This window comes from Mercenaria mercenaria, chromosome 3 (genome assembly GCF_021730395.1).
Source record: "Mercenaria mercenaria strain notata chromosome 3, MADL_Memer_1, whole genome shotgun sequence".
Lineage (NCBI taxonomy): Eukaryota > Metazoa > Mollusca > Bivalvia > Venerida > Veneridae > Mercenaria > Mercenaria mercenaria.
Window position 1 is genome coordinate 89,019,092 of NC_069363.1, and position 24,620 is coordinate 89,043,711.

At 34.8% G+C, this 24,620-nt stretch overlaps 2 protein-coding genes across 19 annotated transcripts; one reads left to right on the forward strand and one right to left on the reverse strand.

Annotated features, from left to right (window-relative positions):
* The first annotated feature begins 52 nt into the window (after nt 1-52).
* LOC123542500 (uncharacterized) lies at nt 53-22,735 on the forward strand. 16 transcript variants are annotated; one of them, XM_053539216.1, is made up of 4 exons: nt 68-311; nt 17,828-17,917; nt 18,540-18,968; nt 21,042-22,735. In XM_053539216.1, exons 1-4 carry the CDS (start codon nt 284-286, stop codon nt 22,058-22,060), a joined length of 1,566 nt encoding a protein of 521 aa, XP_053395191.1. In that variant the 5' UTR covers nt 68-283; the 3' UTR covers nt 22,061-22,735. The 16 variants fall into 16 exon arrangements, with proteins under 16 accessions (XP_053395185.1, XP_053395183.1, XP_053395191.1 ...); XM_053539218.1 differs by having other exon boundaries at nt 70-311; nt 17,828-17,902; XM_053539222.1 differs by lacking the exon at nt 68-311 and adding an exon at nt 15,296-15,613 and having other exon boundaries at nt 18,540-18,851; nt 20,662-22,735.
* On the reverse strand, nt 5,634-16,555 carry LOC123524122 (monocarboxylate transporter 12-B-like). Of its 3 annotated transcripts, none has more exons than XM_053539204.1 (7): nt 16,304-16,532; nt 9,620-10,022; nt 8,595-8,738; nt 7,810-8,346; nt 6,812-7,318; nt 6,281-6,406; nt 5,634-5,999 (listed from the first exon to the last, which is right to left on the reverse strand). In XM_053539204.1, the coding sequence occupies exons 2-7, from the start codon at nt 9,888-9,890 to the stop codon at nt 5,830-5,832; spliced, it is 1,755 nt and encodes a 584-aa protein (XP_053395179.1). In that variant the 5' UTR covers nt 9,891-10,022; nt 16,304-16,532; the 3' UTR covers nt 5,634-5,829. The 3 variants fall into 3 exon arrangements, with proteins under 3 accessions (XP_053395179.1, XP_053395178.1, XP_053395180.1); XM_053539203.1 differs by having other exon boundaries at nt 9,620-10,027; nt 16,304-16,531; XM_053539205.1 differs by lacking the exon at nt 8,595-8,738 and having other exon boundaries at nt 9,620-10,027; nt 16,304-16,555.
* Nucleotides 22,736-24,620: the final 1,885 nt, after the last annotated feature.

The window sequence follows — 24,620 nt, forward strand, 5'->3', positions numbered from 1 at the left end:
GCTATAGTTTGATATCATAATTTTATAGGTAAACGTTGCTATCTGATAATATGATGAGCGTACGGGCATGTCCCTTTAAAAATTTGCGATCTGTTATGACTATCAGTAGAGATAACAAACCTAGTTTGAATACAATTTTGTGCACAGTGTCGGGTGGGCAAGATTAGAATTTTTTAAAAATGGAGAAGTGGATCGGGCGTGTTGCACTTGTGACAGGAGCCTCAGCTGGGTTTGGGGAATCAATAGCAAAGCGTTTGGTTGAACATGGAATGAAAGTGGTGGGATGTGCCAGAAACATAGAAAAAATACAAGTAGGTGTTTGACTTTTTAATCGGGCAAACATAAGTTTGTGGATGAATTGCAACTTTTAAGATAACCTTGTATTTATTTTATGTTAGAAGCATAACCTAGCCCTCTGGATTAAAGTACTAGTAGTAAATTAGATAGTTGTGTTCTATGTCACAGTTTTCTAGGTTTATACTCGTATCTTTCCTTTGGCTTAATGGATTAGGCCAGTCATTATGTACTTTGTAAGGTCACACATGTTCGAGGGTAAGAAGGACCTCAGTAAATGCATCAACGGTTTCCATCGCATTTAGTAACTGTTGGCTGGACTTCATATCATAAAATGTGTGGAAAGTTCGACCCTATTAACCTTTATCATTCTGGACACGACTGATTCTGCCTTTGCGACCAGTGTAGATCTTGATCAGCCTGCACGTCCGTGCAGTCTGATCAAGGTCTGCACTGTTCGCCATTCAGTCAGTATATATTTGGTAAGCACCCCTTTGAACAGTTAATAGTACTGTCCAAATTAAAAGATAGATAAGTTCACTTTAGAAATTTAGCAGGGTAAGGGGTTAACATTTAATTGTATTAAGGTGTAAGGTCCATGCTATATGCCAATCATGATACTGGTTTTAAAAATGGGAAGAATTTACGAGCACAGATGACAGTTTGCCCCTTTTGGTACGAAGGTAGTAATTCGCCGGATATGCCTCCGTGGTCCACTCGAATGTAGTCCATATCAATATATGAAAGGCTAGAAATGATGATAGAAACATGTTATAAATTGTTATTTTTACATAGAAAATAGTAGCGGAGGCATTTTATACCTTCTAACCTTTTCTTGCAGTGATGTGGGTCGCATACAGACTCTACAACACTATATTTAAAGATAAGCTGTATATGATTTGCTGTTTCAGGTTCTGATATAGAGTGATAGGGTTATAATCAATGAATGAAAGTTTGTCCGTTAAATTTTAAAAGTTGCCAGCTTCTGAATTTAGTTTTAAAAAATGTATTTACTCTAAAATAACCAAATTTCTGCATTCAGATGTTGCAATATGCGACCTTGTCATTATTTCACATACGCGCTGTATATTTAGAAACGAACTTTTTTCACACCCTTAATATTTCTAGACATGCATTTGGGGGGGGAGCTCCGTGGCCGAGTTGTTACGGGCGCTGACTTCAGATCACTTTTCCCTCATCGGTGTGGGTTCGAGCCTGACTCTGGGCGTTGAATTCTACATGTGAGGAAGCAATCCAGCTGGCTTACGGAAGGTCGGTGGTTCTACCCAGGTGCCCGCGTGTGATGAAATAATCCACGGAGGGGCACCTGGGGTCTTCCTCCACCATCAAAGCTGGAAAGTCGCCATATGACCTATAATTGTGTCGGTGCGACGTTGAACCCAACAAAATAAAATAAATAAGACATGCATTTGTGATATTACATGTTATTGTGTGTGATATGTACACACTTCATATATCCTATGAAATTGAAATTGAAAAATTATTAAACGTAGCTTACTCCATGCATCTTTATGAAATACTAGCATACCCGTAGATAAATGTATGTTTCAAATAAATATAAAATTACATGGACATAATCTTATATGATTTTAACAGACCTTATCCGAAATCAGTATGGAGGATTATGATACTGTTCAATCAATATGGAGGATTATGATACTGCCAAATCAGTATGTAGGATTATGATACTGCTCAGTCAGTTTGGAGGATTATCATACTGCCAAATCAATATGGAGGATAATGATACTGCCCAATCAATATAGAGGAGTATGATACTGCCCAATCGATATGGAGGATTATGATGCTGCTCAATCAATATAGAGGATTATGATGCTGCCCAATCGATATGGAGGATAATGATACTGCCCAGTCGATATGGAGGATTATGATGCTGCCCAATCGATATGGAGGATAATGATACTGCCCAATCGATATGGAGGATAATGATACTGCCCAATCGATATGGAGGATAATGATACTGCCCAATCGATATGGAGGATAATGATACTGCCCAATCAATATGGAGGATTATGATACTGCCCAATCAATATGGAGGATTATGATAATGCCCAATCAATATGGAGGATTATGATACTGCCCAAACAATGTGGAGGATTATGATACTGCCCAATCAATATGGAGGATTATGATACTGCCCAAACAATGTGGGCACGATACTGCCATATTAATATGGAGGATTAAGATACTGCCCACTCAATATGGAGGAATATGATACTGCCCAATCAATATGGAGGATTAAGATATTGCACAATCAATATGGAGGATTATGATACTGTCCAATCAATATGGAGGATTATGATACTTCCCAATCAATATGGAGGATTATGATACTGCTCAATCAATATGTAGGATTATTATACTGCTTAATCAATATGGAGGATTATGATACTGTTCAATCAATATGTAGGATAATGAAACTGCTCAATCAGTATGGAGGATTATGATACTGCTGAATCAATATGGAGGATTATAATACTGCTCAATCAATATGGATGATTATGATACTGATCAATCAATATGGATGATTATGATAATGCTCAATCAATATGGAGGATAATGATACTGCCCAATCAGTATGGAGGATTATGAAACTGTTCAATCAATATGGTGGATTATGATACTGCTCAATCAATATGTAGGATTATGATACTGCTCAATCAATATGGATGATTTTGATACTGCTCAGTCAATATGTAGGATTAAGATATTGCCCGATCAATATGGAGGAATATGATGCTGCCCAATCAATATGGAGGATTAAGATATTGCCCAATCAATATGGAGGATTATGATACTGCCCAATCAATATGGAGGATTATGATACTGCCCAGTCAATATGTAGGATTATGATACTGCTTGATCAATATGGAGGATTATGATACTGTTCAATCAATATGTAGGATAATGATACTGCTCAATCAATATGGAGGATTATGATACTGCTCAATCAATATGTAGGATTATGATACTGCTCAATCAATATGGATGATTATGATACTGCTCAGTCAATATGTAGGATTATGATACTGCTCAATCAATATGTAGGATTATGATACTACTCAATCAATATGGATGATTATGATACTGCTAAATCAATATGTAGGATTATGATACTGCTCAATCAATATGTAGGATTATGATACTGTTCAATCAATATGGAGGAGTATGATACTGCTCAATCAATATGGAGGATTATGTTACTGCCCACAAATTATATGAAGGGAAAACTCTAATATGGATGGATTATGATACTGCTCCAATTTATCAATATGGAGGATTATGATACTGCCCAATCAATATGAGGAATGTAATTATGATATGCTGTACAATAGAGATATGTACTTAATCAGAATACTGCTCAATTAAAAGAATATGAGCATATGTTTAAATACGCCCATTATATCAAGGATGTGAAAGATTCTAAAACCTTAAATCATAGTAGTCTTGATTGCTCTGAAAACAATATAGGGTAGCCTTTTTGTACTGATACATGCAATATCATTATGACTATGATAATGATTATTTGAGAATGTATATTTCAGACACTTCGAAGATATTGAACACAGAAAACGTTCGATTCAATAGAATTTAGATGATTTGTAAATCTTTTGAGTTTATTGTGCAACATTTATGACCGCATATGCAAAGACAAATTTTAACTAGAGCTACTTTTGAGAAAAGCGCATGTCACACACAACTGCCTAATCATCTAAACACTGAGTCAGTGTTTTTATATTGTTTAGTCAGAACAAATATACTTTGAAGAGTAAATGCTGATTTTCAGTAATTCAAGGCATAATTCGAAGTGCCTATGCAATTTTGCTAGTTATCGAACCTGGAAGAATTATGGTCATACACATTTTGTTTAAGTTGGTGAAGATCGGATAAAAAATGTTGACTGGAGTGCGACAAGATGAATGGTTTTTGGTGCATGTTTGATAAGGAAGACTTCGCATTTTTATGAGTCTATGTGATTCATTAGTATTGTCAAGGCCATAATCGAAGTGTCTTAACCGATTTGGCTAGTTATCGAATATGACCAAGGTCTTATTTCAAACACATTTTGTTCGAGTTTGGTGAAGATCGGATAAAAAATGTTTGACTTGATGCGGACAAGATGAATGTTTTTTGTGCATGTTTTGAGAATGAAGACTTCAGCATTTTTATGATCTAGTGATTAAATTGTTATTGTCAAGGGCCATAATTCGAAGTTCTTAACCGATTTGGCGTTATCGAACTTGCCAAGGTCTTATTTGCAAACACATATTTTTTGTTCGAGTTGTGAAGATCGGATACGAAATTTTGACTTAGAGTGCAGACAAGAGAATGGTTTTGGTGCATGTTTGAGAATGAAGACTTCAGCATTTTATGCATCTAGTGATTCTAAATTATTGTCAAGGCCATAATTCCGAGTGTCTTGCCGATTCAGCTAGTTATCGAATTTGGCTGAGGTCTTATGGTCAAAACATTTGTTCAAGTTGGTGAAGATCGATGAGAAATATCGACTAGAGTGCAGACAATGATGGTTTTGGTGCATGTTTGAGAATGAAGACTTCAGCATTTTTATGCATCTAGGTGATTCATAATATTGTCAAGGGCCATTATTCCGAAGTGTCTTGCCGATTAGCTAGTTATCGAACTTGGCTGAGGTCTTAGGGTCAAACAATTTTGTTTAAGTTTGGTGAAAATCGGATGAGAATGTTCAACTTACAGTGCGACAAGCTTGTGACAGACACCATACAGACACACGAGAGACAGACTGGAGTAAATCAATATGTCTCCCAAACCACTGTTGTGGGAGACATAATTAAACTTACGTGGTTTATCATATAAAAATCCAGGAAATAATCTGAATTCGTTTCAATAATTTGACATTGTATTTATTGCAAAATATTTCTAACTTTCCGATTCTTCAAACGAATTTCTTATTTTAGTATATTATAAAGTTCTTTTTCCCGTGACATGTCTTCAGTGCCATACTTATAGTTCATTAATGCTGCTGATTAGAACTAAAATATTCCTCTTGCAGACATTTCTGAACAAATATAGACATGCAAGAGATAATATAGAAAATAGAGAAAATATTCCGCTGATGGAATTGCTTAAAACAGTTATATATAAGAAATGACTAACAGCGATCAGAAAACTATTACCCAGTTGCATTTGTTCATGATTTCAAAACGTAAAGATCTGTTCAGTCCACTGATGGAGTGTAAAATGATTGTTATTTATAAATAGTATTTTTGTAATGCATTTCGTTCTTTACAAGGTCAAATATAACTGGATCTTTTGAAAAATGAAGGTTTAAGAGTACAATATGATAAATGAAGTGTTATGAACGTACAACGTACTACATTTTCTTTTAAATGATTGTCATTTTGCGACAGTCTTCTGTTTAGATAATACTTTATTTCTCTTGTAACAACACTTGCACTGAATGCTTAAAAAATTCTGGTAACTCTGGATATGAATGGTAATATTTGTTTTAAATGTTCATCCAGTATGTTTTGTCTTATTAGAACGCTCTTCTCCTTTACACTCTTTATTTTTACGACATGTCTTTATACAGGTTACAGGATACAACACTATTCCACTCGCAGTCAAGGTGATGCCACCAATTATGAAAGGTATATCGTAACTTCCTGTTGCATCGTAAAGCCAACCTGTGCAAATTAAATTAAACTACTTAGATTTGTTTAGGGTTTGGTTCAACCACAAGGATTAAGAAATCATAACATTCTTAAGGTTGTAGATTTTCCATTATCACGTTTCGCAGGATTAGCAGAGCCTTTACTGAAATGAACAATATGAATAAATGATATATAAGTTCGTGAATGCGAATCGCTCATTACCTGTAAAATATAATAGCAGATATCTATGAAATTACTTTAAAAAATTAATTATACATCAATGCTCATGTTGTCGCAATGCGTTTTGCCCTTACCTGCAACCGGTGGACCAATCAAATTTGCAATCCCTTTAAACATCAGTAGCAGGCCGAAAGAATTATTTAACAGCTCTAGTCCTAAAAGGTCAACAAGGACAACTGACATCAATGGAACATATATACCTGAAAAGAAAACTACTACGTATAGTCTTTGTGCTTGAACAATTCCGTAATTTAACGGTAAGCTCATCATACTTCTAAAACAGTACAGGATTAAGGAGACACAAATTCTAACTAGAAAAACCAAACTGAATTTACTGAATAGCTGAACTATAGAAATTCAGTGACCTGGTTTCAGTAGAGAGCTAGAGATCCTATACTTATAGTTCAGTGAGTACTGTATTATGTAAAGTCTTTAGATACCTTGATATGTGATTCTGTATTATATCAAGGTTCGGTGACTTGTTGCAATAAGAATAATTATAATGTCATCAAAATTGCATATCATTCTTGATATTTATTTGATGACATAAGAATCCTATAATGGCAAATAAAATACAGTTCATCGGATAAAACAGAAATACTCACCAAATGAAAGACCAAACACGCATGAGAACAGAACTAACGAGGTAAAATTAAAGCACAAAGGACAAAGGGTTGTTGCAATACCACATATTGTCAATGTAGTATTGAATAGCAATAACCGATTAATTTTGAATTTGTCCGCAATAAGTCCACTTAAAATTCTTCCAAAAGTATTCGCTATCCCAATAATAGAACCTAACCATTTAGCACTCTCTGTGTCTATTCCCTGATCAATGGCGTGACCATACAAGAAAACGAATGGGACATTGAGGCTTAAACTGGCAAAGACATTTGAAATTAGATACATTATGAAAATCAAGTTCTTCTGTGGGGAGAAGTTGCACGATTGCTTCATCGTACGCTGTAAATCGGTTCGTCCATAGCCACAGCACAATGTCTTTGCAAATTTGGTCTTGTCGTCAGCAACCAATTCAAAACTTTTAGTCTTCCTGTCCGACGTGGGGAGCAACGCAGATGTATTGGAATCTATATCACTCGGAGAAAGTTCTTCTGTAATTAGAAGCATTAGTTGAATATCTATACATCTAAAATTGTTAAAGATTTTTGTTCTCGTCAACAAAATTACATTATTATCTTATATGGTTATAAAGCATTTTTCTTGTGATGAAGAAGAAAGAAGAACACGTGAACAGAGTTAGCACAAAGCATATTAATTTTGTTATTGATCTTTAACTGTTCATATCAATATAATACACAGTAAAATCATTTAATTTTGATTTTGTTTTCAAGTGTCTGTTGATTCTCAAATGACTAATTAATGATAATAAATTTTCTTTGATTTAAAATTATAATTGCATAAAGGTGTTTTTTTTATGATAATAAGTGTTCTTTGATTTAAGAATATAATTGCATTAAGGTGTTTTTTTTTTCCGGGTTGACGAGTATAAAGCCTTCACGATAATTAATTTCCCATATACAAAACTAATTCACAAATATCTGGTTCTATCATAAATACAGAAGAAAAAAATGCATGTACCTACCATGTCGATGAAACTGATCAGCCAAATCCTCTGCGCGAAGTCGCTGTTCTTGTGGGTTCTCTTTCTTTTGTAAAGAACTTTCACAGTGAAACGAGCCATTTTCATCTTTGCAGGCGTAACGTTTACTATTTTCAACTTCTGATGTTGAAGGCTGCTCAAGGAATGATTGACTGCCATGTACATTATCACTGTTATCGGCACACAACCTTAAATCTGTGGTATCGCTAGTCAATAAGAAGTTGCCTTCCCTAACTTTAAGTTTTTCTAAAGCCATTGTTTCAGGTGCGGGTGTTGTTTGCTTTTCTAGTGGTCTAAATATAGCTCCACAAAGGACACAGTTTAGTACAATACCCGCTTGAATAAGTACTGCACCTCGCCATGCATACACATCAATTAAATATTTTGTGAGCGGATTAAAAATGAACGAACCTATACCGCTTCCACATGATGCAAGTCCAACCGCAAAAGTACGTTTCTTTTCAAAATAGTGTCCTACGCTAACAACAGCTGGTAAATAAGTCAAACAAAACCCGATACCTGCAACGGAAATAACATTATGAAGACCATGTGTCGGATATGAATTTCTTTAAGCTTACACAAAAAACGTTTGAAGAATATAATAGTGCAGGTAGATAACTACTCTAACGGATCTATATATCAAAGTCAGAGTTTTATCTGATAAGGCTATTTTTAAAGCTATGTATTATAAATGCAATGAAGTTAAGATATATATGTGAAATTGAAAACATATCTGTGAAGATCCCTGGGAAACATAGGCCACTGACCTGAAATTGCACCAAAACTGAAATACAGGAAATAAAGATTTGGTGAAAAAATGCTGAGCACAAATCCTAGGGCAACAGCCACAGAACCAACTATTGTTGTTAATCGACATCCAAACTTGTTGGTCAAGATACTCGCTAATGGGCCTGAAATACAGTATATGTGAAAATACTCATCCAAAAACACAGAACAATGTCAATAAGTTAGTTTGATTATATTGATATTATAATACATATTCAGGCCTCACACTAATACGACATACATAGGATCTGTTGCAGAGACATTATGAAAACGTTTGTTTAGAAATATCATTATGTAAAGGGCCTCTCCGCACAGCCATTAATAAGACAGTTTCCGTTTCCCAGCGGTTAAAGTCGCTGATTTCCCTCCCATGCATGAAATAGTACTCAGATAGGTGATCAGAGACTTCTTTCACCATCGAAAGCAGAAAAATTGCAATAAAGCATAAAGTCAGTATGACTGGAGTCCCCACAACAAGAACAATTAATGGAGACAAGCTATGTTCGATACCTGTTAATAGCTATTCCAATTGCTTATACACGTTTCGTGTTAATTACAAGTTAAGAAGCGTGCATTAGCATTTCAAATAAATATTATTATCTTAAAGAATTGGGTCCCCAGCGAGAGCAACAGACAGGAAATTTTCTTATGCACAGGCACGGTAAGTATATATATGAGTGGAACTTTGCGAATGTATAACTGCTATAAAAATCTGTATACATTACAATAAAAGCTTTAAATGAGCCGCACCATGAGAAAACCAACATAGTGCATTTGCGACCAGCATGGATCCAGACTAGCCTGTGCATCCGTGCAGTCTGGTCAGGATCCATACTGTTTGCTTTCAAAGCCTATTGCAATTGGAGAAACCGTTAGTGACCAGCATGGTCCTGGCCAGACTGCGCGGATGCGCAGACTGGTCTAGATCCATGCTAGTCGCAAATGCACTATGTTGGTTTTCTCATGGTGCGGCTCAAATGCATATATAGATGAACAGTTTACGTACCAGCGAGTAACTGAAAACCAATTGCCAGTGAACCTATCCAAGCAGTCTCCCCTTTGCCACCTTTATAATAGTCTAAGAACTCTATATAGAGAATTCCAAATGAATATAATATTCCATCAGTGATTAAATGCACCAGAAAGGAACCGAGAACTATCATCCATCCCAATCCACCGTCCGGTGGTACAACTGTGCCATCGTTCTTCTTTAATGCCATATGTTCAGTTTCTTCGTCAGGCTGCACATTTGATATAGTATTCTTCATTAATGCCATCTGTTCAGTTTCTTCGTTAGGCTACACATTTGATAACGTGTTCTAATTTAATGTCATTTGTTCAGTTTTGTCCGATTGCACAACTGATATATTGTCTTTCTTTAAGGTAGTTCTGCACGTCCGGATAAAAAACTGTTCTACAATGTAAAATCTGATAAACACTGATTTTTACAAACTTCACAATATTCTTACAAAATCCGGCAAATAAAATTTGATTAAACAGGAACACTGATATTTTGTGGTGGGTGTTTTGCCTAATTAACGAGAAATAGTGTTTTTATTGTAGTTGATAAAAATGAATTTTGATTGAAAATCTTATTTCTTCTGACGCATTTCACACATTGTGAGAACAATATTATGCAAAAATACAGCCTTAAAATCTATTTAAATGAACATATAGACAGAGCAATTTTTTGTTTAAGATTGATCTGCACGGCCGGATCTTTTTTTTCTATAATGTAGAATTTGATAAAACCCCGATTTTTAAGAACTGTAGAATATACTTAGATAATTCGGCAAATAAAATGGTAAGGTCGTGAGCTCGATTTTTTTGATGGACAGATTTGAAAAAAAACATTGAGCTAACACAAGTTTTCATAATAGTAATCCATGGGAAAATCACATTTTGATAACAATTTCGCGATTAGAATTTTTTCTACAAAGAAGATTTAAATAAAACTTCTCACAGCCGTAAATAAACATATGGCCTACAATATAATTAAATAAGATGTAAAGATCCGTGTGGGCTTTTTTTCGAGATATTTGCCAATGATGAAAGAGATCCGCGCCTTTCGAGCTTATTTTAAGACATTTTTTTGTTTGGAATTATTTCACGTGTCAGATGTTTTAATACCATATTTTAAAGATAGTGTAGCTGCCGCTGTAACAAATTTAATCACAATTACCTTTAATTCATAATAATTGAGTCGTGCCATGAGAAAACCAACATAGTGGGTTTGCGACCAGCATGGATCCAGACCAGCCTGTGCATCCGCGCAGTCTGGTCAGGATCCATGCTGTTCGCTTTTAAAGCCTATTGTAATTGGAGAGACTGTTAGCGAACAGCATGGATCCTGACCAGACTGCGCGGATGCGCAGGCTGGTCTGGATCCATGCTGGTCGCAAACCCACTATGTTGGTTTTCTCATGGCATGGCTCATATGTTGTTTTTTTGGCGAACGCCGAATCCGGGCTTTATTCTACGTTTTCTGGATAAAGGAAGTTACGCCATTACTTCCGGTTTATCAAACGTGCAGAACTCCCTAAGACGTCCAACGATAAAATGATGATAAAGTTTTGAATTTTCCATGATATGTGCGAGGATGTGGCGAGGTCCTATTAATATTGCCAGAGTCTGAGAGTTGTGTTAGTGATTTTTCATGATGGAAAAGGTTGATTCGATGACACTTAACGAAATTGATTTGTGAATTTTGGAGTCTGAATCATATAGAGGTTACATAGTAAACAAGATAATCATAAAGTTGGAGATCTTGTCATTTAAAGGCCTAGATCCTAGAAGTGGGTAAATGGATTTTTATCTTCATTAGCACAGTGTGTGTGAATGACATTCACTGTCTACGTTCGAATCAAAAACTGTTCTGCAATGTAGACTTTGATTAACACTGGTTTTTCAAAACTTCTGAATATCTTTAGAAAACTCGGCAAATGAAAAAGATCCTATGCTTGATCCGTACTTTTTATATGGCGTACAATTTGGGTAAAAAAATAGATAGAACAAGGAGTACTAAAATTGTACCTGCTCGTACAATTTTATACCTGCACGTACAAAACATACCTGCACGTGCAATTTTATACCTGTAGGTATAAACTTACAAAAGTACCTGCAGGTATAAATTTTAAATGCATGTATAAAATTGTACCTGCACGTACAATTTTATACCTGTAGGTGCAAAAATATTAATACCCTTCAGCTATAAATTACACCTTCACGTACATTTCTAATTTGTACCTGCAGGTACAAAAGTGTACCTGCAGGTAATAAAAATATATACCCACAGGTACAACTTTATACTTGTACGTACATTTCTTATTTGTACCTACGCATATAAAAGTGTGCCTACAGGTACAATTTATATACCTGTAGGTACAATTTTATACGCGCAGGTACAATTTTATACCTGCAGGTACTTTTATATATATACCTGTAGGTACATTTTTGTACCTGCAGTTACAACTTTATTACAATTTGGCGTATCTCTTTACCTTTAGCCCAAATAATACGCTATACAAGTCAGCCAACCTTTTATATCAGTATCAGTACGTGAGAATTTTATTTTCAAACTCTTATTCAATAAATATGTCAGCTTTAAGAACTGCATCTCTCTGGGACACTTTTTATTAAATGTTCACGCGTAATAAACATTTAAAATAGGGAACTCTTATATTAGGAATATATTACAAACGTTACAATACTTTTATGAAGAAAAACATGTTTTCAATTTTTCAACATCTATCTGGTTTTAAATTTTAAGCAAAAAAGAAATTTGGTTCAGTTTTGTCGACTTTATTCACATTGAATTTAGATCGTAATCTGGTGAATATTTGTTTGAGATGTGTACAAATTCAAATTGCCTTTCTAAGAAAAAATGCGAAATTCAAACATCGAAATTATTATTTTACTGCTTTCTGAATACTGTAAAGAACATTTGAATAAGATTGAAAACTCATGTGCATTTCAATGTTATAAAATAAAACATGAAAAAGGTACACTTCATCCAACTTATTATTGATTATTATTTATTATTAAAAATTCAAAACAGATTTGATTTCATCCCATTATGTTATTTTGCAATCAGAGTGATAGCATGTTTTTGATAAAATCATTTTACCATTTTTCGTAAGTATTGTAAATAAAGATAAAATTACCTTCACTGGTATGTCATCTTTTTTCATTATTGCCTTTACTATCATTATAATAATAATTATAATAATTATAATTATTATCATTATTATTATTATTATTATTATTATTATTCACTGAAAGAAAACCCATTGCACACGTCTTCATGGACCCCCTGCTGTGCTAATTGCTCTCCAGTTCATTTAAATGACATAGTCGCTGATAAGCAGCAGATAAACCTGGAGTTGTCTATTTGATTTACCTACATAGCAGTAGATCTAGGCATAAAAGCGCCTTGGTCTTTATCATTATACTAAATGCAATGCTTTTGTTTAAGATTTGCACTCTGTTTTCTTGATACTTGGCTAAAGGATGGCATATTCGAATACGTACGTAATTATTGAAAGGAATGTCTATGTATTTGATAATTGGAGACGGTTAAATAAAATGACGCAAAACAAGATAACTAGTTATATCACATGCAAATAAGCAGAGATGTAATAAGTCACAAGTCCCTACAAATGATACGAAATATCACCTACCTTTTGCTATGTACGCTATGCCTGCTTCGAAATAACTGCCAAATCTACCAGTCAGTCAATACATTTGTTTTTTCTTCACAACTTATTTGAACAAGTTAATCTAAACTATTTGACGTAGGTTTAACTGATTATGACAAAATGAATTTGTTAATTATTTGAAAATATTAATTTTACTTTACGCTGACGACACAGTCTTGGTATCTGAAGACCCTAAGAAGTTACAGGAATGCCTGAATGACTTTGTACAATACTGTAATATCTGGAATCTTAACATAAATATTAGTAAAACTAAGGTTCTAGTGCTAGGTTCAAGAAATGATAACAAATTTACATTCAAAATTGGCGATACTCCTCTAGAAATAGTGCGATCTTACAAGTATCTTGGAACATATTTTTCTAAATCTGGAAGTTTTTTGACAACCAGAAAGCATTTGGCTGAACAAGTAAGAAAGGCGTTACATCTAGTATATCAAAGAACTTACATCTCAATCTACCAATTGACCTAGTGTTTAAGCTGTTTGATCATTATTGTGGTGGACGGATAGCTCAGGACGGTTTGCACACTGGCCTTCCAATCCTGAGGTCGGGGGTTCGATCCCCGGCAGCTACTCGGGAATTTTCAGAAACGCTTTTCAGTGTTTCCCACCCAACTAGAGGTGGACTGGTCAGGAACCCAGGCAATCCTTGCGTGTATCAGTGCTATACACTGGGCATGTTAAAGAACCAGGCTGTCTATTCGCAACGAGCTAGGCTAAGTTAGCCGGACAAGCCTGTATCTGATTTCTGATATCTCTGTCGTTGGGGCTTTGTCTCACTTTGTCCCTCTGGTCAGATCGCTCTGTGTCTGTACTAGTAGAGGATGAATTATGCGCCCTGTGTGGCTGCATTTGAACTATGTAAAGCGCCTTTGAACGTGAAATTGATCATGAAAAGGGCGCTATATAAATCTGGTATAATAATAATAATAATAATAATAATCATACTGTCCTGCCATTTCTAATGTACTCAGCCGAAATATGGGGATATGAAAGCACAGCAATAATTGAAAAAGTTCACTGTGAATTTTTAAGGAAAATTCTAAAAAAAAATCTAAAAAAAAAGTACCCCATTATACATGTTATATGGTGAATATGGTGAAACTGGAAGGTATCCTCTTGATATAATAGTAAAAAGTAGGATGATTGGATACTGGAATAGACTTGTAACTGGAAGCCAAAATAAACTTGCATTTAAAATGTATCAATATATGAGAAGCAAACAAAATTTTGAATCTAAATGGATACTTAAAATTAAAGAAATATTAAATGAAGTAGGCATATATGATATATGGCTTCAACAGGAAGATATACAAAGCAAAACTATTAAAAACGTAGTAAAGCAAATTTTAAATGATCAAAATTTACAAAACTGGCAATCATCTCTTGATAATTCAAGCAAGGGAAGAAATTACTGATTATTCAAAGATTCCATTAAACTTGAAAATTATCTCCTTCAACTTAATAAACAAAAATACTTAAGTCTCTTAAAGTTCAGGACTGGTAATCACTATTTCCCAGTAGAAACTGGTAGATGGATTTGCCAAGAAATACTAGTTCTATAAATAAACGTCGGACTTCAATATTTTACGATTTTGACATTTCATATAGTCCGACGTTTTATCGAAAGTATGAATTTCCCGGTAGAGCCTTCCGCAAAAGGTCTTGCGAAAGGTTTTACAAGTTCACGGTAGAAGTGACTTGAAAGCGATAGCTAAATACCAACAACGGACAAAGAAACCTAATTTACACATCCATTGAACATACTGTCTTACTGAAGATATTGAAGAACAGACCGCACTTTGGAAATGAAATTTACATCCATTCACTTTCCCAACACAACACGAAACTGTCAAATCTTCTTTATTATAAAGAATAATTTTAGACGAATAAATATTCTCACGGTCGGATTTGAAAAAAAAATGCGGCCCGTTACTAACGTATTGTCTGTATAGTATAATAGTATGTATATGTTTATAATCGATTGGTGTAATCAGCATTTATCGGTTGTAATTTTATTAAAAGTTACTTAAATTAATTGTAATGTCATATCAAAGCAGTTTAAAAGGCTAGTCCACATGCGTTCGGCGGTACCCATGCGTTAAATAATGGCCGCAGATTTTTTACAAGTGTCGTAGGCTAAACGTATTTGTATTCGTCTAAGCATGTATAATTGATTCTATATATTTATTCGGTGTTGTATTGTTCATGATATTTCAATAAATTACGCTAGAAGATTCTGTGAAATGCGTCGGGGAAGTGATTGGTGGTGCAGTTTTAGTTACGGTAAACCAATGTTTCACGTGTTTGAGAGTTTTCCTACATTACACTTCAATAAAATAGAGTCGTAGTCTGTGCTATGCAAATGGCTGACATTCGATTAAACTTGACACAGGGATATGTTGAACGTCCAAATTTTAAAAGGCGCCCTGTGCAAGTTTAATGTTATTGAACTAAAGAAATACATGAACGTAGATGTTTAGTATGTGGTTCAAACGACATAGGAGATGAACTCCATTACTTGTTGAAATGCTCTTTTTTTTGATAATGAACGAAAAAAGTATATCAAACGATACTATTACAATCGACCAAATATTATGAAATACAAAGGACTATTGACAAATACATCTCTTATGCAATTAAAGAAAACTTGTAAATTTATAACAATTCTGTTACAATCATTTAAGTAATTAAAAAAAAAAACAATAATAATAAAATAAATAAATAAATAAATAAATTTCACATAGGTCGTCGAATTAACACGGTCAGTAATGCCTATATCTCCCAAATGAATCAGACGAGCAATTTAGGTTACTAAAGCCCTCTTGTAAAAATGTTCCCACTATAACACTATTGGTATTATTTAATTACCTGTGTATATACATGATATTGATATATAACATCATGTACAACATGTATCAGTGTAAACTCTAATTCCCGCCACCCGATTACTATTCTAATTTAAAATACTCATACCTTATGTTGATTAGTATTCCGTTACACTTTTTAGCTTAAATGTATCCATCCAATAGTGTCACTGTATAACGAACGTAATTCCAGATTCGTTTTTTGTTTATTTCATAATATAGCACGTGTTCATAAGTCATACGCTGTCAAGTCCAGTTACTACACAGACGGTCACGTGACCCAGTATGTTGTGCTTATCCTAGCGTAAAATGATGTTTACAAACTGTCGATCCGCCCACGCAATTATAAGTTGTCCATACCTATAATCCGTTTCAAAAATGTTTGTTAGTACCAGTTAAACCTTAGGGTATTTACCCACTCTCCCTCCTCCAACCAAACAAACGAAGTAAAATCTCGTTTATTTATTTTTATCACATGTTTGACGTCGCGGGAGTGTAATAAAGCCATTAAATAAAAATAATAATACACTAGTGTAATAAAGCTTTGACGTCGACGTCATTTATAGTAAAGGCGACGTCGGTCAAATTGTCTTGTTTATATAGTAAAAGAAAGTCGGTTTTTTTGATGTTTCGACAAGAAAGGTTAACATGTGATAAAAATACAGATTTATTGAAAAATAAATAAATTTATGTAAGTACGGGACGGTACGGGTTTTAATGTTGTTCAATCAATTACGCGCAAATTATCAAGAACTTCAAAATCGTCAATAGAACAGGTTCTAGCACGTACAGTTCTGATGTTTTACTACAATTTAATGTCTATCACAATGTAATGTTATACTACAGACATCACCGTATTGTACAACACAGGACAGTCGTATTTGTATGGTTTTAATTTTCTTTATTCGTACTCGGTCATTTTCGACCCAGTAAGATATAGCTTACTTGGTGCTAGGGATGTCTTTGCTGTTCATTGGAGATTCTCATATAGCTCGGTTTGAGGCGTATATTGATAAATTGCAAAGCTATGATCCATTTGATATTAATTCGGCAATTGATGTAAGGTTCTGCGGAATAAGTGGTGGCTGTATAACAAACTCGAATCATGTACAGCTTTTTCAAGATTCGTTAGTGAAGCACAATCCAGACTATGTTGTTATGTTCATCGGTGGTAACGACATTGATTCACTAGGCTCTAATGCATTAAATGCAGAGACCATAGCATTACGAATTGTTTCAATTGCTCAACTTTTCTTACGTCGCAACAGTTTGAAACATATTATTATTTGCCAATTAATTCCAAGGCAACACACCCGCCACATCCCAGTGTATATATACAATGAATTACTGAGAGAAGCAAACAAGGCAACACACCCGCCACATCCCAGTGTATATATATACAATGAATTACTGAGAGAAGCAAACAAGGTATTTAAACGAGAACTTGTTGGAAATGAATATTTAACATACTGGAATTTGAAAGGAATGAAACATTCTGAGGCAAATATTTTACAGAGGGATGGTGTTCATTTCAACAATCTTGGATATGAAAAATTTTGCCGCAATGTGAGAGGAATAATTTTGAAGTGCATTACAGATATGTAATTCATGCATGTACATTGTTTGTCTTCAGGAGTGGAAGCAATCCATAGTGGTAGATACTGTATTCTAATTGGTGGCACATCTGTGTATATATTATCATATAGCAGTAAGTATAGCTATAGTAAGTATGTTTGCCTGTCATATATGATAGAAACAAACCCATATGGGGTCTATTTCAATAGATAAACATGACTTTCTACAAGTTCATAAACATGATAGACTAAATGTAGTTAAATGGACTACTAGAATCATTGTCTGCATTTGTTTATATTCAATTCTACTGTATAAATAATGTTTACAGACAAAATGAGATTATATGCAGTCAAATTTACCGCAAGTTGTCAAATGGACGACAAAAATTGGTTGTATTTGACGGTTGTCTGTACATTTATGTAGTCAAATGTGCTGCATTGAGTCAAATGAGCTACTAAGTCTATGTTAATCAAGATATTTTGGCCGTATTGGTGCAGTCATATGGACTTTTTAGTGTAGTCAGATGGACTACTAACTTTGTATAGTCAGATGGACTTTTTGTATAGTCAAATGGACTATATGTAGTCATATGGACTACTTTATTTAGTCAATGGACTATTTTTAAGGAATGGTTAAACACAGGATGACTGTCATACGGTTGTAAACTTTTACAAGAAGATATTGTTGTAGATACAATTTATGTCATGGAAGTTGATCTTGACATGCACTAGTATATGGTTATCTATTCATATGTCAGTACTACATTTCAGACATGCCACCCAGAAAAAGACAAAAAACAGCTAAGGCTGCTGCAGCCGAGGAAGCTGCTAAAACCAAACGAGGACCTAAACCAGTTGAGCAGGTTACGGAAGCTATCACATCCAATTTATCGGATAAAGACTTGAATACAATTATATCAAATGTTGTTCCTGCTGTCACACAAGGTGTATTACAGGTATTAAAAGACTTGAAGGTAATACCGCCTGAAAATCCTCAGAATCAAAACTTCGAAGAAGAACAGTTACCTTTGCCCACGCAGAGCTCTTCAGCATCTGTACCAACACCATTGTTGGCAGCTTCGGGTACGAATCCAAATTCTGCTACATTTTTGCGTCCACTTTTTCTTGGTATTGATGAAAAAATAAAATCTAAGATTGTAGCAGATCAGTTTGTGGAGTTAGACTCCATATTAGATAAAGGTGATTATCAATATCAGTTAGTCGAAAATGGCAGTGGGGAACCTTCGTTCAAGAAAGTTTTTAAATCGTCAACCAGTATTAAAACGCTGGATCAATGGTTCAAGGCATTCCATATTTTTACAAGTGTTTACACAGACAGACACCCAACGTCTGCTCCTGCTTTAATGAAACATTGCGACACAGTTCATAAACTTGCAAAGCAATCAGGGGATTCCGCTGCCATTTTTTATGATAGACAATTTCGTCTCTTAAAAGAAGCTAGGTCGGCTTCGATTTCATACGGGGAAATCGATACTCAATTGTACACGCAGGCACTGGCCATGGGGTTAATTAAACCAAAACAAAAACAGTCCTTTCTTGGCGCAAGATCCAAACAAAACAAATCGTGTTTTGATTTCAACAACGGGTCTTGTACTAGAAAATTGTGTACCTTTCAGCACAGATGTCAAAAATGCTCCGGTCCACATGGACGAATTGTATGTTCTAAAAAGCCAGCCCAAAAGGAACAATCAAATTTCAAGTCGAAGAACTGATGATGAAACCCCATGCACAGTGCCTGCAGTCTTAAATTATAAGGCTACTCATATTGTTACACCTATTAATTCTGATAAGCTACGATACTGGCTCCAAGGGTACGACTTGAAATTAACAGAATATTTGGTGAATGGTTTCAAACAGGGCTTTAAAATACCTTTTACAGGTACTCACCATAATACATTTCCTGGGAATTTAAAGTCTGCGACTGAAAATTTAGAGGTCTTAAAACTTAAAATCGCTGTGGAAATTGATGCGGGTCGTGTTGCGGGTCCTTTCAACGAACCACCTTTTAGCAACTTCATGATTTCACCTCTGGGTTTAGTACCAAAGCAGGAACCCGGTGAATTTCGTGTCATACATCATTTATCTTTTCCAGAAGGTCAATCTGTTAATGCTGGAATCCCATCTGAATTGTGCTCTGTTCAATATCAAAATATTGATGATGCAGTAGAACTTGTGAAAACTATTGGACCTGGTGCGCTTCTGTCAAAAATTGATGTCCAAAATGCATTTAAAATCATTCCAATTGCACCACACAATCACTTTTTGCTGGGGTTTTGCATAGACAACAAATATTACTATGACAAAACTTTACCGATGGGTCTCAGTTTTTCATGCAGTTTGTTCGAACAATTCAGCTCAGCAATCCATTGGATAGCTGAAAACAAACTTCAAATTCCAGGATGTGCACATATTTTGGATGATTTTTTATTTGTATCTTCACAAGATTATGACACTGCCTTGAATAACCTGACCCATTTCCTGGATTTTGCTAAGCAGATAGGCCTTCCTCTTAAGACACAAAAAACTGTTCTCCCTTGCACTACCATATGCTTTGTAGGTATTGAGTTGGACTCTGTTGCGATGGAGAAGCGCCTTCCTTTAAGTAAGCTCCAAAAAATTCGTGTTGCATTGGACACCTTTCAGAATAGGAGAAGGGCTACATTAAAAGAATTACAATCCCTTATCGGACTGCTGTCATATGCTTGTTCTGTTGTTACCCCAGGTCGTACCTTCCTTCGCCGTTTAATAGATTTAACTCTGGGTTTAAAAAAGCCACATCATAAGAGACGGCTCACAAAAGAAGCTAGGGCCGATTTGAAAGCATGGTCAATTTTTGTAGAACATTTTAATGGCAAATGCCTGTTTTTTTCAGATAGATGGGTAGATTCAACTGTACTGTGTCTGTACACAGATTCGTCTAACATAGGCTTTGGGGGTTACTTAGGAAATTACTGGTTTGCCGAAGAATGGCCAAAAACATGGTATAACTTACACATTTCTCTCAAAGAGCTGTTTCCAATTGTGTTGGCGTTGGAGTTTTGGGCACCTAAGATGCAAAACAAATGTATCAACTTTTTTTGTGACAATATAGCAGTTGTAGGCTTGATAAATAAACAAACATCTCGGGACCCAAATATTATGTGCTTGGTCAGAAGATTAGTTTTACAGTGTTTGAAAAAAAACATCTTGTTTAAAGCCACACATCTTCCTGGTGTTACTAATGTATTAGCTGATAAACTCTCTCGACTTCAGATAGACGATTTTCTGGAAATGTGCAAATATCAACCACTCAAGCGCCAGCATGTAACAAAAGACAGTTTCACCATTTAGTTGGTTTGGTTTCGCATTTGGTACACAGCGCTTTATCCCCATCCACACACACTGTCTACCAGAGAGCTTTTGATGTTTATCAGGAATTTTTGGCACAAACTTTTAACAGTCAGTATGGTGTGCCTGTAGATAGAGACCATCTGTTATTATTTATAGCTTTCTGTTTTAACAAACAATTAGCAGCATCCACAGTATCAACATATATCTCTGCACTTGGCAATTTTATGAAATTGAAAAACTTGCCAGATGTTACACAATTGTTTTTAGTCAAAAAAGCATTGCAAGGTTATCATAATTTAGTTCCTAAAACGGACACACGGTTACCAATCACAAATGAAATATTGCATAACTTAATACGGTCACTGGACGCTGTTTGCAATTCGCAATTCTTACGTATACTGTTAACGGCCATGTATTTATTGGCCTTTCATGCTTTCCTTCGAGTTGGAGAATTCACTTCTTCCTCTCCGGAATCGTATATTATAGGAGTAGAACATGTGACATTCAATCGTTTTCATGGCGAACTAAATAGCTTTGACTTGGTTTTGAAAAACTATAAATATAGTCGAGGCAAGACTCATAAACTACATATACCATGTTGTCACCATGAATTGAATATGTGTCCAGTACATGCATTGTACTCGTATTATACATTACGTAACCCTCCACCAGGCCCACTGTTTTCATTTTTTGATAATAGTCAAGTGACAAGATCGTTCTTTTGTACCAAGCTTCAAATGTCACTCACTTGGGCAGGTTATAGTACTGACTTTTACAAAGGTCACAGTTTCCGCATTGGTGCTGCATCGCAAGCAGCTTTCTCGGGAGTTCCAGAGGAAAAAATTCGACTTATGGGCAGGTGGTCTTCAAACGCTTTTAAAAAGTATATTCGCATTCCTATGGGAGAACAATCCAATGGGACCAAAGCTTCAGCAAAATAGTTACATCATGGTCACAAAAGTGATGGGGTCAAGGGTCTCTCACCTTGTGATTATCATGTTAACAATATTCTTCAGTTCTCCTCTTAAAACTAATACCAGTATTGCCATGGGTTTGAGAAATCCTACACCTTTGTTTGGGGTGGATGATTGTTTTAATATTTAGTTTCCTTATGGTTGTGATTTGTATTGCTAGTGGTGCGATGGGGTCATGGGTCTCTCGCACTTGAGTTATCATGTCTCAGGTACATAAAGTTTATGAGCAGGTAATTTTTCATGTTTTTGTATGAATTATTTATACTTTGCTTTGTGTCATTGGTTACTCACCTCTTTTCCAATTTTATCAGTATTATTATTATATTATTTTTGAAAAATTTCTGCATGTTATAGGTTGTAACACTTGAGTAAGGTTGATAAATAAATATACACTCACTTTCTTCGGATGGGGTTATTGCTAATAACTTAATAAATGAAATCCATTTATTATGTTTTTGCAATATATGGCATAAAGGTTAGATCCCCACCTTTGATGATGCATAGTAACTGTTAATATTTGTCTTCTCTTGATAAAACTAGTCACCTATCACATATTATGTATGATGCTGTAACAGAACCATTTATTGTTTACTGTGTTTTCAAATTCGTCATTTACATATTAAATGACAGATTTCAATCAAAGATACGTGTTGGTTTTGTTTTTAATTTACTACACCATCAAACAGAGCTCATAAAGTGAGTGTAAGATATATGGAACTGATACTACGGAACTTGCATAAAGAATATTACATTTGGCAGAGCCTCGCATTTTATAATTTTATTCAACTCGTTTAATAAATTCAATATGAAAAGACACTCATGTAAAATCCTCTATGAATAATGATTATATAAATAAAAAATGTGATTCTTTATACTATGTCACGTGTAAAAGCATGCTTTGTTTTATTGTATTATGCATTGTACATTCTTGTTACTGTAATATGTAACTAGAGTTAATAAAGTGATGTTCTGTTCTGTTCTGTTCTGTTCTGTTCTGACAGAGTTTTGGGGGGCAATGCCCCCAGATTTAACAAACCGTTTTTCAATTTTCGATCCAGATATGATTAAATAGACCTATACATTTTATACCAACAACAGTATGTGAAGAAAGCTAAACTGCATCATAAATATAAATATAATAGATCTTCTTAAGCGTAAGAATAATAAAGACGCTAGATTTGATCACGTGATCGATTCTGAAACCGAAACTTGTTTTGATTATGTGACCTATTCTTAAAAAAATGTGTTCATGATTCTGCGTGAAAATAGCAACTACTAAGGAATTGCAACGCCACTGATAAGTCGATAGATTATTGATTTTTTTTTATCACCGTGCCTCGACACTGTTGTGGATGTGTATATATGTGAGAAACTTTTATCAGTTTGCGGCGATCAATACCGTTGATATCAGATGAGGGGGGCGAATCTATAATATTAAATGCGGCAACATCCTATAGATCCCGATTCGCAATCTGTTAAAATATCTTTTCTGTGCAGGTGTTATTTCTAAAATATTATTTCAGAAAACAGAGTGCTGAAATGAAATACTTTTCGCATGTCTAAGAAAATATTTTCAAGAGATATGTTATTTATAAAAATTAATGCTATATAAAAGATAATAATAATAAAAATAAAATAAAAAAAAAAAAACAGTGGTTTACTTGAAATAGAATAGGTAGAAAAAATTCATTACTTATTCGCCAGTTCGGTGGGGGGAGGGGGGAATTAATTTAACAGTTTGATTTTTTTGTAATTATTATCTAATCTAATAACCGTCAGTAGATTTTTTCTCTCATTCTTCGAATTCGTAAAATCAACTATGAACAGATTACTTCTGTTTTACACCAACTATTAAGAACATTTTAAAGCTTAAAGGCATATTTATGTACTTGGTCGGACCGTCCTTATTCGTGATTGTTTATTATGTATAATTATATATTTTGATCTCGAAATCAGCTGTAAATCGTTAATCAAAATGTCTTGTCCACAGAAGTTGCATAAAAATGAATTGAATTTCAAATAGTTACTAAAATTTAATACACAATTGCACGGTGCATATCCATATTGGCGGACTCTTTGCGAAATATGCTTTATCGGCGGTTTCTTGCGTCGGCACCGGCGATTCTTTGCTATAAACAGGTTGGCAGTTATAAAAAGTCAGATAAACACACCAAATTAATTAAGCTATAATGTTTCCAGATAGTCATTAGCCTAGATCCTCTCTGCGCGTAATGCAGAGAGCCTGCCTGTGTATCAAGAAAAAAAAACGAAAAAGAAAAAAACTGGTATGCAGAGAGACCGCCGGTGCCACGACAAAACCGAAAGTAAGTGGTTTTGAAAAATTCCATTTACATTTCGGCCTATTTATCTTTATTATTTGGAAGAATATTGATAAATGAATACAAATAGTGCGCTTGATATGTATGATATCAAAGCAAAAACTGGTTAAAGACTGCGGAAAAAGTCGGGCTAGTGTTCCATGTCAGTACACCGTCAACAAATTTCATCGAGTTGCGAGCAAAATCGT